Source organism: Tetrao urogallus (assembly GCF_951394365.1).
Source record: "Tetrao urogallus genome assembly, chromosome: 12".
Lineage (NCBI taxonomy): Eukaryota > Metazoa > Chordata > Aves > Galliformes > Phasianidae > Tetrao > Tetrao urogallus.
This window is the reverse complement of record NC_136825.1, coordinates 2,139,097-2,152,696: the sequence shown is the minus strand read 5'-3', so window position 1 is coordinate 2,152,696 and position 13,600 is coordinate 2,139,097. Positions and strand designations below refer to the sequence as shown.

Sequence of the window (13,600 nt, the reverse complement as noted above, 5' to 3'; positions counted from 1 at the left end):
CTCCTCTTCACCCGAATGTTCCCTCCGTGCCTCATTGCCTCCCCTCCCTTCCCCACACCTACACTGTACACCCTTATGCACATCTCCATGGGTGCCTTCTCCTCCATCCCTCATAGATGCTTTCCCACTGGCCTGCTGACCTCTTTCCCATGGCAAATCCATGCTAGCTCCCACGGCACTCCATTGCCCGCACCCATTCCCTCTAGATTTGGAGGGAGAAGCAGAGGTCTTCAAGGCAGAGAGATGCTGCAGAGTGGTTCTAACCAAACAAAACTTAAAACTTCAGTATTTATCTCTGGTGCTTTTATGCCACCATTATCTGAATCCACCAGCTTTATTTGTTCCCACAGGAAACGCAGCATAAGTGAATTATCATCATCACACATCCGCTGGCACAACCCAATGTCTGAGCACCCTTCTTTGTAAACAACTCCAGATTAAGAGCCCAGAGCTTTCCAGCGCTGCTGCTTCAGGCAGGCAGCTCGCAGACCTCAGCACCGGGCTCCCCAGCAGGATGTACTGAGAGCGAAAACTCATTGTTCCCTTTCTCTCCAGCAATTAAGGAGCTGGTGCGGCTCTCTCTGCAGTCAATTAGAGCCTTCACGCTCGCTCTGAAGGGCTCTGGATTGGTCCCAGAGTCAGCATCCTCATTTTCTGTAATCCTGAAGCGTTTTGTGCCTTCCCAGCCTCCGAGCAGGATGTGCCAGCTGATGGCATACCCAGCCAATTACAACCTGATCGGCTAGCAGAGAATTATTTCTTTTCCATTTGGCAAAGAGGACAGAAAACTGTGGCAAGACAGGCCGAGACAGATGAACAAGTCCTGTTTGCAACACAGAATAATTGCAGCTCGTTTATTTGCCATAAGCCTGCAGTGGGATTTCTGCTTTGCAATAAGCATCCTTGGAGGCAGGACACTTGGAAGAGGGAATATCTCAATGGAAAGACCAAAGAATTTTGCTTCGTTTTTTTGTGATGTAAATATTGTTTTCATCCCAGACATTATTTCCTTGGTGTTTTAAGCTGGAAAATAGTTTTTCTTGTCCCGCTTTTAGAATTCTCCATCTTCTCCCTTTCTGTCTGGGCTTTGATCTCACCAGAAACTGCAGGACAAGCTGAAGCACGGACAGGCACAGGGCTCATCTGGGAAGCCCTGTGCACAGCAGAAAATGCTGATGGCAGTGACTCAGGAACTGTTTTGCATCCTTCTGCTTTGGAGCCGAGAGCTGTGCCCTCTCTTAATGAAAGAAGGCATGGTATTTCTTCAGCAAGCTGTCCTTGTAATGAAGTATTATTCGATCTGAAGCCCAGCTGTGGCCACGGGTGCCTGGGGACACCAAAAACGCTGTGGCACTTTTACAAGGAGCAGTTGTTCTCTCTGCTTTGGCCACGGTCCAGCCCGAACGATATCAGTGTGCCCAGCACCTCTGGCAGCTCCATTCTCAGAAGCATTATCTTAAGGACAGGTCACAGGACGGGCAGTCAGGTGTTCAAGATGCTATTACTGGGTCAGCTGCTGAGCAATGATTGGGCAATTGCTGGCAGCTCAACCTCTGCATGCTTCAGTTTCCCATGATGTAAATAAGGAGGATGGCTGCTGAAGCCATGGGCGATGTAGCACTCAGTTAATTGAAAACGCGTGGAGATCCTTTAATCCTAGGTGTACTAAACAACAACAGAAGGTTTTGCTGCATGCTCCATCGTTCTGCAGTTCCCCAGCTATTCTTCCTGCCCTCACGCTGCCATTGCTGCTTGTCAGGTTATGGATATCTTCGAGTGAAAGGCAGTGCATAAACAGAAGTTACTGTTGCTTCCACCAACTGATTTACTGTGTTCCCCTGTGAAGTCAACAGCTCCTGTTGAACAGTTGATCCTGAAGCCAAGACATATTTGCTGGAGCAGCAGCAGCAGTAGCAGCAACTGATGTCAGGGTTATGGCATACAGCAGTGACGTCTTGGGCAGTACTTACATGGGAAATGCCATGAGTTTTCAGCCCAGTATTCCAAGCGAATGTTTCTGTGATGGCAATCCATATGTCTGTATCTTTGTTTGGATTTACCTTCGAAAAGAAAAGCATCTGGTTCAGAATCTCAGAAGTCCTGTATTCCCAAAGCCTTGTGAAATATGTGGCCAGATAGAAGAGAGAACCAACGTCAGTGCTCCCACTGAGGAATAGGCACATCTGCTTTTAGACCTCAAAGAAAAACCACACCGAAAAATGGCCTGTTAGTGGTTTCTTCAGTTTCACATTTCTAAATTACACGCTTACAGCCCCACACAGGAGAGAGCTTTTGTCATTCTCACCGCTTCCTGCTTGAGTTCTTCTAAATTAGAAGGGGACTTTCATAGAGAAACTTGAAGGTTAGGGTTTTCTTCATAGAATGGGCACCATCTTAGGAAAAAATTAAGATTCAGACTTCTCAGAAGAGTTGTTTTAAGTCGCTGCAAACAATTCACTACAATCCAGGTCTGTCTGACAGCCTCCCATGGCAGCTCAGTAATGGTTGCACACTGCATTAAACAAAGTCCCACACTAATCTTTAGCTGAGCTAGATCAATAAACACAATTAATGAGAAAATAACCCAGGGAAATGGTGAGAATTCAAGTTACTCTGATCATGGCATCCTTCCTTTTATTATACTACTTATTTGTATCCATATGCTTGGTGAATTTAATACTTCTGACAGCTGCTGAGCTAATAGCCCTGGACATTCAAGTGCTGCCTTCCAGAAGGGTAAAGCACTGCAGGGAAATAGCTTCATCCACGCACTGTCAAAAACCTTTTCAGTACAGATTTACTGGGCAAACAAGGGGACGTTTCCCAATTCTGATTGTCGATTCCCAATTCACTTCGTTGCGAAGCAGCTAAAATGGAAACTCCATTTTCTCTGGGGTGAAGGGGATGTGGGAGTTTTTCCCCCAGGGAAGCGCTGTAAAAATCAGCTGGGGTTCAGAGAGCGACTCACGGCTCTTACAGGCTTTGTAGCAACAGGGGAAAAAAAGAAGAAGAAGAAGAAAAACAAAACAAACAAATAAGCAAAGAGAAAAAGCCAACAGCCTGCCGGAAGAGATAACAGTTGGGAAACACTGATATCTTTAATTCAGACTGAAAATGTAGTGTAGCCTGCTGGATAGGGCACAGATAGGAGGATCAGAGCTAGGGTTCATCCCACCTTCTGTTCTGACCTGCTTTGTAAGCAGGCAAATCACATCTCTGTCTTCATGAGGAAACAGCACTGACAGGTACTGTAAGAGACCATTTACTCCCTCCCTCTCCCCAAGATGAGATCGATTCTCCCTAAGCTCTTCAATACACGTTTTACTAATTCCTTTTTTCTTTTCTAATTTCTGATGCTGACCATCCCACTGCTTTCCTAGGCAATTCATCCTGATGTTCCACTATTCCCACCCCTAACCCCCTGCACCACTTGTATCGCCTTTTCCAAGCCATAAGCTCATTACTTCTTGTCCGAGACTCACTGCATGCAGAGAACACCTAATGCCCTTCCTTTGTCCTTGCTTTGCAGCAACCTTTTGCATACGTGAAGACTAAATAATGTCTGCTTTCAGTTACATCTCCTCTTCAGACTAAGTGCTTTGTAAAATGTTCTAAGACCATCATGAAAACGCTCTGTGAGCGACATTTTCCAAGGGCTCTGTTCCAGTGCAGTCACCATATCTGAGGCAACCGCAGCTCAAAAGCAACATTTTCTCATTGTAAAACTGTGCTTCGGCAGCACTGGTCCCAAAGGCCACGTCCATGCTGTCATTCCAACTGCGCCTAACACCTTTCTCAAATCCACACTTGCCAACTGTCTGTGCTGTTGAAATGCAGACACAGGCTAAGGCTGGGATGAACAGGGAAAGGTCAAGCGAGTCACAGCGCGGATCTAAGTTTTCCTTCTCACAGTCTCTGCAGATTATTCATGAGCTGAACATGTGATAGCCCAGCCTGTCAGCAGATACTCTGATTGTGGCTCTCCCTAAGCACCATATGGATGTTTTCAGACTGAGCTGCAGCCCTACTAACAGTTGGTGGCATGCAGGAAAACTGCACGACGCGTAGTGCTCAGTATTGTTCAAACTCACCTGGGCACTCAGCAAAAACAACGAGTGGTTGTCAAACATCAGTGCTTGTCTGCCTGCCTGCAGTCACAGAGTGCAGCATCCTGTGAGACGGGACAGCCCAGAGCATGGCAGGATGTCCTCAGCAAGAGAATGGCTTTTTTTAAAGGCGGTAAGGAAGAATAAAATCAAGTTGAAAGAGAAGCTTGGGATGGTTAGCTTTAGCCGCATCAGATTCTTGATGATCACCCATCACCTGCTGTCTCTGGACACCAGGGTGAGCACTCACACACCTCAGGGCTGTTTTTTTCCCCCCTAATTAGTCACGTCCTTAATGATCCCATCCTATAATTAGCTTGACACCGGAAACGCTTGACCCTGAATCATAACATTAGGTAATGAACCCTCATTCCAGACTGAGAGCACGCCACTGTAACTTCAGTGTATTGTCACACCTTGGCAGCTGTAGAAAGCCTGACCAGCTCTAAGCAGGTGGGAAAACGGTTCTCCTCCCTGCAGGCTGGTTTGATAAGGACACTGCTGGCTGCAACACCCTTCAGCAGCACAAGCTGGGTCGTGCAGCGAGACCACGCAGTCCTACTGCTGCAAAATCGCTCCTGTATTTCGAAACACGGCGCCTCGAACATATGTGAGGGAAGGGGAAAAGGGAGGCAGCTGAAAGTCTACAGCCAACAGCTTGTGTCAGAAAGCTGCTGAGGGAGGGAACAGTTGGGCATTTCTAATCGAGACAGAATGTCTGCAGGATGGATGTGAGTAAACTTGGCTGGAGACGAGCACTGTTTGCAATCGAATCGATGCCTGACAAACAGCACGTGACGGGGCAGCGGGACTGAAAGCCAAGCGAAGTGAAAAACCTGCCTCGAAAATTTTGCTCTGGGGTTTTTACACCGACTTTGCAATGCCTTCCAAATCCTGTTTAGCAAAGCACTACGCCTGTAACTGTGCGCAGAGCCCAGCGGCAAGGGAGGTTGTGTTGGGGTGACAGAAAGACACTGAGGATGGGGAGAGAGCAAAGCACTGAATGTCTGCATGTTTCAACTCTTTGAAAGGGTAGATAATGGCAGGACAAGGGGAAATGGTTTGAAGTTGAGAGAGGGAAGGTTTAGGTTGGATGTCAGGGGGAAGTTCTTTGCTATGAGAGTGGTGAGGTGCTGGAACAGCTGCCCAGAGAGGCTGTGATGCCCCGTCCATCCCTGGAGGTGTTCAAGGCCAGGTTGGATGGGGCCCTGGGCAGCCTGGGCTGCTGTGAAATGGGGAGGTTGGCGGCCCTGCATGCAGGGGGGGTTGGAGCTTCGAGATCCTGGAGGTCCCTTCCAACCCTGGCCATTCTCTGATTCTATGTCCCTCTGCTTTGCGTTTTTGTGTTTTTGTTTTGTTTTGTTTTGTTTTTTGAGTGGTGGGAGCTGCCAGGAAAATCCCCCAGCGCTGGGAGCCGGACTGCTTGTGAGGTGGCAGCGCGCTGCCCGCAGGGGACACGGCGGGGCGACCCTGAGGAGGAACATGGCGGAGCACTCCGAGATAGCAAAGGCTGCGTCCCTGAGCAAACCACGGCGGGGCACTCTGGAACAACAACAGCAGTGCCCCAGGAAGAAATAGAGTGGGAATCAGGGCTGCGTGGAGAACCATAGCGGGGCACCCCGCAGCGGTCACGGCTCCGCCTCACGGACAAACACCAGAGCTGCGCCACACTCAAGATGGCGGCGGCGCAGCGCCCGCCCCGCCGTGACGCGCGCGTCAGCTGATGGCGCCGCGGCTGGGGGTGGCCGCGGGGGGGCGGACGCCGCCACTCGGGGTTGGGCGCAGCGCCGCGCACAGCGTCCGCCGGGCCTGAGGCCGAGCCGCCGCCATGCCCTCGGAAAAGAGCTTCAAGCAGCGCCGCACCTTCGGTGAGCTTCGCGTGTGTGTGTGGGGCGGGGGGAACGCGGCGGCTGCCGGGCCTCGGCGCCGCGGCTGGGTGTGTGGTGTGGGGAGGACGGAAGGACGTCGGGCCTTGCCGAGCGCTGAAGCCGCCCCGACGCCGGCGGCTGCGGGGGGAGACGCGGCTCTGCCCGCCCCGTTGGGCCCTTCTCTCAAGGCCCTTCCGAACGCGCCGCCTGTCAGCAGGAATTCAGTTCGGCCAGGATGGCAGCCAAGCAGCTGCCGCTGCCACCGGTGCCGTCAGAGAGCGGTGCTGAGCCGCGCCCGGCGCCGAGCAGGTTTGTGTTTCCCACACGGCGGGGGGCTGTGCTGAATGGCGGTGCCGCCGTCCGACCCGCCCCGCTTGGGGAACTGAGCCAACCCGCCCCCTGTGCGCCTGGCGTTGCTGGTGGTTGAAACCTTAAAGGAGCGTTTTAATTCGGTACCGTTGCTGCTCTTGGAGTATTCGTGCTGCTCTGTGGAGAATCACGGAATGGCCAGGGTTGGAAGGGACCTCCAGGATCACGAAGCTCCAACCCCCCTGCATGCAGGGCTGCCAACCTCCCCAATTAACAGCAGCCCAGGGCCCCATCCAACCTGGCCTTGAACACCTCCAGGGATGGACGGGGCATCACAGCCTCTCTGGGCAGCTGTTCCAGCACCTCACCGCTCTCTCTGTAAACAACTTAAGAGAATGCGGCTTAGGCCTCGCAGGTTCCCAGCCCAGCAGCCTGCTGAAGGCTTTGCATATTAGCTGCCTTAGTTCTCTGCTTGATTCACATCCAGCTTAAAGCCGTGATTCACGTGAGCTGCATTTCCTGGTTGGGCTCACAAAAGGCACACGGATGTGTTTGATTGCACGTGGGCTTAATGTGGGTTAATGGAGAGCTGAGTGATGTTGCTCAGTGATGGACAGGTAGTGCGTGTTGTGCATTAGCATGCCAGCAAGGAGCCGACAGTGCTGATCTAAGCTCTTCTGCCACCAGCAGCACCTCTCCCCAGCTCAGTGCCTGCTGAAGCTGTGGTCAGGCTGTGATGCAACACTCAGTCTTCACCCTCAGAAGTGTTTACGAGACGAGGACGGCCTGGAAAGCCCCAGCACACTGAGAAGAGCCATAGAGGTTAAAATTGAGTCCACTGAGCCTGCCAGTAGGCAGGGTAGGAGCAGATGCAAGCACATCTAAAAGCAGCCGTGGCTGTTTACTTTGGCTCTAGGTTGCACTTTAGCCTGGCTCATAACATCTGTACTATTAATATTTATGTCTGAGGAGAGGTGAACTTTATCCTAAAAACTGGCACAGATAGCAGTGAAATATCTAAGTACCACAATCTCCCAACTGCTTCCGCAACAATGCGTGCAGCAGAATCAAAATAGAAAACTGTAACTGGGTAATACAAGAATGTACAGTGTAAGCTGATGCTGCTGGGCCTCAGCTGAGCTTGGGGCTCACATTTTAATTGTTGGCAACTTCCTTTTCAGGGATCTCGCAGAAATAACACAGGGTGTTCAGCTTTGGTTTGTAGCTTGGGTGTTGTAACTTGGTGCTATGCGTTTTTGAGATGTCTGTTGCAGTGGGCAGAAGATGAGGTGGCCGCGGGGTCCATCTCCCTTTACATTTCCTAGGAGCCCCAGCCAGCGTGTGTGTGTGCAGCAGTTGTCACCTGGGGCTAAAGAGCCAAGTACCACCTGTCAGAGGAGACTTCTTGCTTTTCAGTTAAAAACAGCTTTGCCTGAATGTACTTTTGTGCCTTTCACCAACCTGAAGGTCCTCCCTTCAGCACGGGGGAAATGAAGTTACCCCAGCGTTGAAGGCAGATGTCTGAACAGCGGTTCTTTTAATCTCTTGCAGAGCAAAGAGTTGAAGATGTACGACTGATACGAGATCAGCATCCAACTAAAATACCGGTGAGTCTTATTCCTATCACCCCAATTTCTGCTTATGTTTTGTTATTAAAAACCTGTAAGAGAGCTGTCCTCGTGTGTCCAAATTACACTTTGGCCGTTCAGGGTCACTAAGCCTGGATTGCAGAAGCATTCTGCATTTTGCAGGCAGCTGCCACAGCAAGGTGCTGGCTGGGGGCAGGGGAAGCAGAGCTTCCTGTGCTGTCTGTTGCAGTTTAGGAGCCGCACCCAGGCTGAGCTTTGAGAGTCCCCAGAGCGTTCAGCTCTTCTCGTCTCAAAATGGACTGACTTTTCTTCCCTGAAAGAAGAATCCGCAGAGGCTAATCAAGAAGAAAGCACAGTAGTTTGGAGACAGATGTGGCTTTCATCACAAATCTGTGCTGAGAAAGACAGAAAACCCTTGTCTGCAGAGAAATGGCTTATGGCTCTGAGATCTCCAGGAATGCTGCTTGGTGTCAAATCCTTCCATCTAGCATTGGGTCACTTCAAAGAGGAGATCAGCCAGATTTTTCCACTTGCCTTTATCAAGTCAGCTCCAAATGCTGCTTAACCTTTTTTTTAATGGCATCCTCAATGCAAATAAAGCATTCTAGGAAGCAAAAGGTGGGGAATGCGGAATCCCAGAATGGTTGAGGTTGGCTGGGACCTCTGGAGGCTGTCAAGCCCAGGCCTTGCTCCAGCAGGGACACGCAGAGCAGCGTGCCCACACCATATCCAGGTGGTTATAGAAGATTCCTGTGGGGAGTGTTGCAGTGTGTGCCTGTGCTCAGTCACCTGCACGGCACAGTGCTGCTGGTGGTCAGAGGGAACCTCCTGTGCTCTGATTTGTGCCCACTGCCTCTCATCCCAGCACTGGAAACCACTGAAAAGAGCTGACTCCATCCTCTGCCTCCTCCCTTCAGGCGTTTATAGACATGGATGAGTGGAAGTGGGAAGTTTTGCAGAGATGAGAAGTTAATCAGATGCCATAACTTTGGTTCTCAGCGATGAGTGCTGATGGCCACAGAAGAATTTGCTCTCAGAGAGAACAGACTGCCTGCAAGCAGCAGTTGTGGTGCAAGCTTTTGAGCAGAAACAGTTGCTGTCTCCATGTGAAATAAACTGAAAGGCTTCCAGCTTCACTTTAGCATCAAGCTACCTCTTCTTGAAGCTGCTGTTTTAGCATGCTGCTTGGCGTGGGAACAAGTCATACTTTATAGCTGCAATTTTTGGACTTATCTAGAATCTGCACTTTTCCCAGAAGGCCCTTTCATAACAAATCTTTTCCCCTCACAGAAGATTGCTTTTTCATCCACCTTTCACAGATCACTTAGCAGTAGTCCCCGAGCTCTGCGACCACAGATTGAAAACCACTGATTTACAGCAAAGCTCTCATTTTAAGTCGGCCGTGGAGATATTACTGGGGAAAATTCAGAGGTACCTGAGCAACTCGTTGGAGATGCAGTGATACAGACTGGCAATGACAGCACAGGCATGCACGGGCTCCCTGGGGGCTTGCTCTGCTTGCCAGACCACGTTCTAGCTTGAGTCATTGCCTCATTATCATCATTAGCAGTTCTGGATGAGTTGAGATGGCGATGTCATGCTGATGGTGCATCGCTCCTGTATGGTTGCCATCCTCCATTTTGCTGTTGGCAAAATTATCCATTGCTTACAGTCTACCTCACTAAAAACAGTGCATTTTTTCCCCCCCCTCCACAGAATTTTACCCAGCGTGTATTTTAACGGATGTAAGAAAGTTTCTCTCTGATGTAATTAAATTGGCTTCATATCCCTTCACCTGTGCAGCTTCTGAATATCAACACAGCCAGGCCCCGTGAGCATGGATACGATCCAAGTCCCTTCCAAGTCAGTGGTGTCACGTAGCTACCGTTGGTTTTAAAAACAACAAAGCCTGTGTGGCTGTGGAAACTGGTACACAAATTCTGAGATCATTCCTTAAAAGCAGGAACTACATGCAGTTGCTGGGCAGAGTGCTGCTTAAATTGGCAAACCTACAGTTTCCTCCGCAGTTAAGTCTTTACTACATAACAACCTTGATGGAATTACTGGTTCCTAGGCATGCCCTCTTGAGATTAAGGAGGAAATTCTCTGCTTCAAGGCTTTAGATCCTTCAGAAGTCACCTTTTCTTATGCATGAGAGAAACCACGGCAGGAGAGCAGAGCAGCATGCTAATCCAGAGCTGTAGTTCTTAGAGACAGCCCGATAGTCAGGAGAAGCTGGAGAAACTGTGGTGAGAGCTGTGTGAGGCTGCAGACTTCCATAGCAGCCAATGCAGTGTGTTAGAGAGAAGCCTGCTGTACCTTTCCCTGGTTTCCTTGTTGCTGGGGGTTCAGAGCTAGATTAAAGGAGCCCAGTGAAAACCATTTAAAGTTGCAAGTCTGTGCTGCTAAACCTGTTTGTTCCCCCATCTTACAGGGACTCTTGCAAACAGAAGAGGCAGGTGATGGTGATTATAATGCAGATGTGACATTTACAAACCAGACTTCCACTTACAAATGAAGTGAAATGGAGCTTAGGGTGAATCCTCCTACTTTGCTGCGTTTAAAATGGAGGGGGTGAGGGCTCTAGTTTCTGCCTTTCACATCTTCTGCTGCTTTCTTTTGTTTCTCTCTAGGTGATCATTGAAAGGTACAAGGGGGAGAAGCAGCTTCCTGTTTTGGATAAGACCAAATTCCTGGTGCCAGATCACGTCAACATGAGCGAGCTCATCAAAATCATCAGGTAGTATGCTGTGATTCCACACAGCCCTGGGTACAGCCCACCCAGTGCACAGCTCTGGGAACCCCTTAGATGGAAAAGGCATCCAACAAGTGCTTCTATCATCACTAGGATGGAGTCACAAGAAGGCACTTTTCCTTTGGCTCTGCTGGAAAGGACCTTTGCTAAGGGCCGAGCTCTCAGTTTGCTTTTGAGAGAAATGGCCATTTCCCAGGTGCCAAGAATGGAGTCGGGCTGAGAATCCCTGTCTGACATGGGTGCTTCTGGCCCAGGGCCCCAGTGCTTCCTGCCTGGCTATTTTGGGATGCCTTCTCAGTGTTCTGCCTGGCAGTCCCTCTCTGCAGTGCCTGCCTCCTCCCATTGCTGGAGGGGGAGCTGGAGCTCCTAGTCAGAGCTCCAAGCTGCTGCTTGGGGTTGACACTGGCATCCTTTGATCATGAAATGAGGTTACCCTCACTGACAGCACTGAGGCCTGAAAAACATACGTTCAGATGAGTGCTGCCTTGACACAGCTGTCTGCACAGGCTGCGGTTTGAGTGTTGCTCCTTGTTGGTGCTTGAGCTTTGCTTATTAGAAAAGGCCAAGGGGCAATAACCTTGGCAATAACCATGAAATGGGAATTGTGTGGCTTTAAACTGCAGTCAGAGCTTCTGCTCAAAGCGCAGTTCTCTTGGCACAACGTCAAGTAGGAATACTTGATTAGTAAGAGCTCTCAAGCAGTGAACTTGGAGGCTACCAGCAAACCAGAATTTGTTTTCTGTTGGTCACTGTATGGCAGCAGAAGGCTGTGACAGTGCCCTCTAACAGGCAGTACAGAACAACAGCAGGTTAAAAAAAAGGAAAATTGACTCACCCCTTCCAATGGCAGCTCAAGAAGAGTGCAGTCTCTGCGCAGAGAAATGCTGCTTCCTTGGCTGCTAGCCCTTAAATGAGGGTGAGGAGGGCTGGATCCCCTTCTGGCCACTCAGTTGCATGGCTTGCAGCTGAGCCCCCTGGGTTAGCTACACCTCCTCACCTGGTGCTCAGCCAAGGTTCAGGCTGTGACCCAGCAGTTCTGCTGCAGTCAGTGGTGTAACAGGGAGCTGGTTCTTGGATTCTTGGAGTAACAGGGAGCTGGTTCTTGGAGGACACGAGCTGTAAAAGCTGGGTTTTGTCCCACGTGTCCAAACAACTCCGTGCCCCGGAGGCTTTGATAAAAGCCTTGAGCAAGTCCCAGCTCTGGCATGGCTAAGGAGGTGAGGTAAGGTTTCTGGAAGTGAGAACCTGATTCCCCAGGTGAGCTAGAATTTCTAATGAAGGCCTTAGGCAAGAAGTTTAAGAGCAAGATGCAGGATTTTCCCCATCTCTTTTGTTTAATAGATGACTTAGTACTGGCTGGGCTTGGTCCTCAGCCAGCTCCTCTTGTGCACATCAGGACCGGTGTGCAGTGCAGGCTGCTCCTGCCCAGCCTCACAGGGCTGCTGCCTTCCCTGCTGGCTCACCCTGGAGCCCTTAGTGCTCACTGTAGGAGGGCCCTTCCAGGCTGTGACTGAGGCTGAGGAAATGCTTGTTTCCAGCTCAGCAGAGAGCAGAAGTGGCAGGGAAGCCTTTCTAATCCGTTGTTCTTCTCTCCTCGTTTGCACCTCCTCTTATCTGTGTTCCTCCTTGCCCACTTGGTTAGTTAGCTCTTCCCTGCAGACCTGCTTTCAGGAGGGAGTTGAGCAGCAATATGTATTTTCCTGGCTCAGACAAAAATGTGATGCAGGGAACACACCCAGGGGAGGTGTTCGTTGTGCTACGCAGCCTGGAAATTCTGTTGCTCTCTGTCTTCCCGTGGTGCTTCTCATGGGAGGAGAGATGAAAGGTTCAACACGGGCTGTGACAGTGCTGGTGTCAAAGTGAGTTTAATAGGCACGGAGCCCTCAGGTGGAAGCTGTGCCAGTCCTTCTTCCCCAGGTTTACCTTTCCAGTGAGGTGCTGTGGAGCTCAGCAGCAAGCCAGAGGTTCTGTGGGTCTTCATTGTTTGCAGGTTGTATGGGATGATCTGCTGCCCCAGCGTCATCCTGGCAGGGTGTCCATAGAACCATGACACAGGGAACATCTCTTCCTGTTCACTTCAGTTTAACGCTCTTTGGGAGTGCAGCCTGTGCTGTTCCTGTGAAACGGGGGTTCCTGCCAGCGGATGTGTCTGAGAGCATCTGCAGATGATGAATTTCATGCAGCTATAGGGCGAGAACCAAATGCCTCCTGTCAGGCAGGGCCGCTCCGGGTGCAGACGTCCCACCGCTGTCATTGGTGGAGGGCTTTGTTTTACCCCCCATCCCAAAGCCTTTGTTTGCATTGCCATCCCTGTGAACCTCCTCCCCTGCTTCCTGACTTCTCACAGGCGACGCCTGCAGCTGAACTCCAACCAGGCCTTCTTCCTCCTGGTGAACGGACACAGCATGGTGAGCGTCTCCACGCCCATCTCCGAGGTGTACGAGAGCGAGAAGGACGAGGACGGCTTCCTGTACATGGTGTATGCCTCTCAGGAGACTTTCGGAGTGCAGTCTTCCATCTAGGACACGCAGGTGGCTTCTAGCCTAGGATTTCGGTTTACCCTTGGCCATCACCCCCACTCTTCCCCACACGCACCCCAGGGAAAGAAACGGATGTCACCTACGCTCTCAGTACCTTAGCATAGTCTTGCTTTAGCAGGTGTTTTATCTTACCTTGCCTTGTTTGTGACTATTAAACAGTACAGACGAGCGCCTCCAGCTTTGAAACCTGCTGTAATATTCCACACAGGCACATTTACATGTCTGGACTTGACGAATGGAACCCAGTTGTGCATGTGATGATTGCAAATAAAGGGACACTCGATTGACTTTAACGAGCAAACAGGCACCAGTGAGGAGCTAAAGTGTTTCTGTGACAGTTTTCTGGAGAATCTCCCTCTGATTCCTCAAAGCCTTTCTTTTTCTTTTTCTTTTTGTTTTTTTTAATGGGAGGGCTTCTAATTGAGAGCAAACG

The 13,600-nt window shown here is 50.4% G+C and overlaps 1 protein-coding gene across 1 annotated transcript; it reads left to right on the top strand.

Annotated features, from left to right (window-relative positions):
• Window positions 1-5,934: 5,934 nt before the first annotated feature.
• Window positions 5,935-13,149, top strand: MAP1LC3B (microtubule associated protein 1 light chain 3 beta; the record flags this gene model as incomplete). The annotated part of the gene is made up of 4 exons (XM_079541661.1): window positions 5,935-5,974; window positions 7,835-7,890; window positions 10,506-10,612; window positions 12,975-13,149. 4 exons carry the CDS (start codon window positions 5,935-5,937, stop codon window positions 13,147-13,149), a joined length of 378 nt encoding a protein of 125 aa, XP_079397787.1.
• Between the last annotated feature and the right edge of the window lie 451 nt (window positions 13,150-13,600).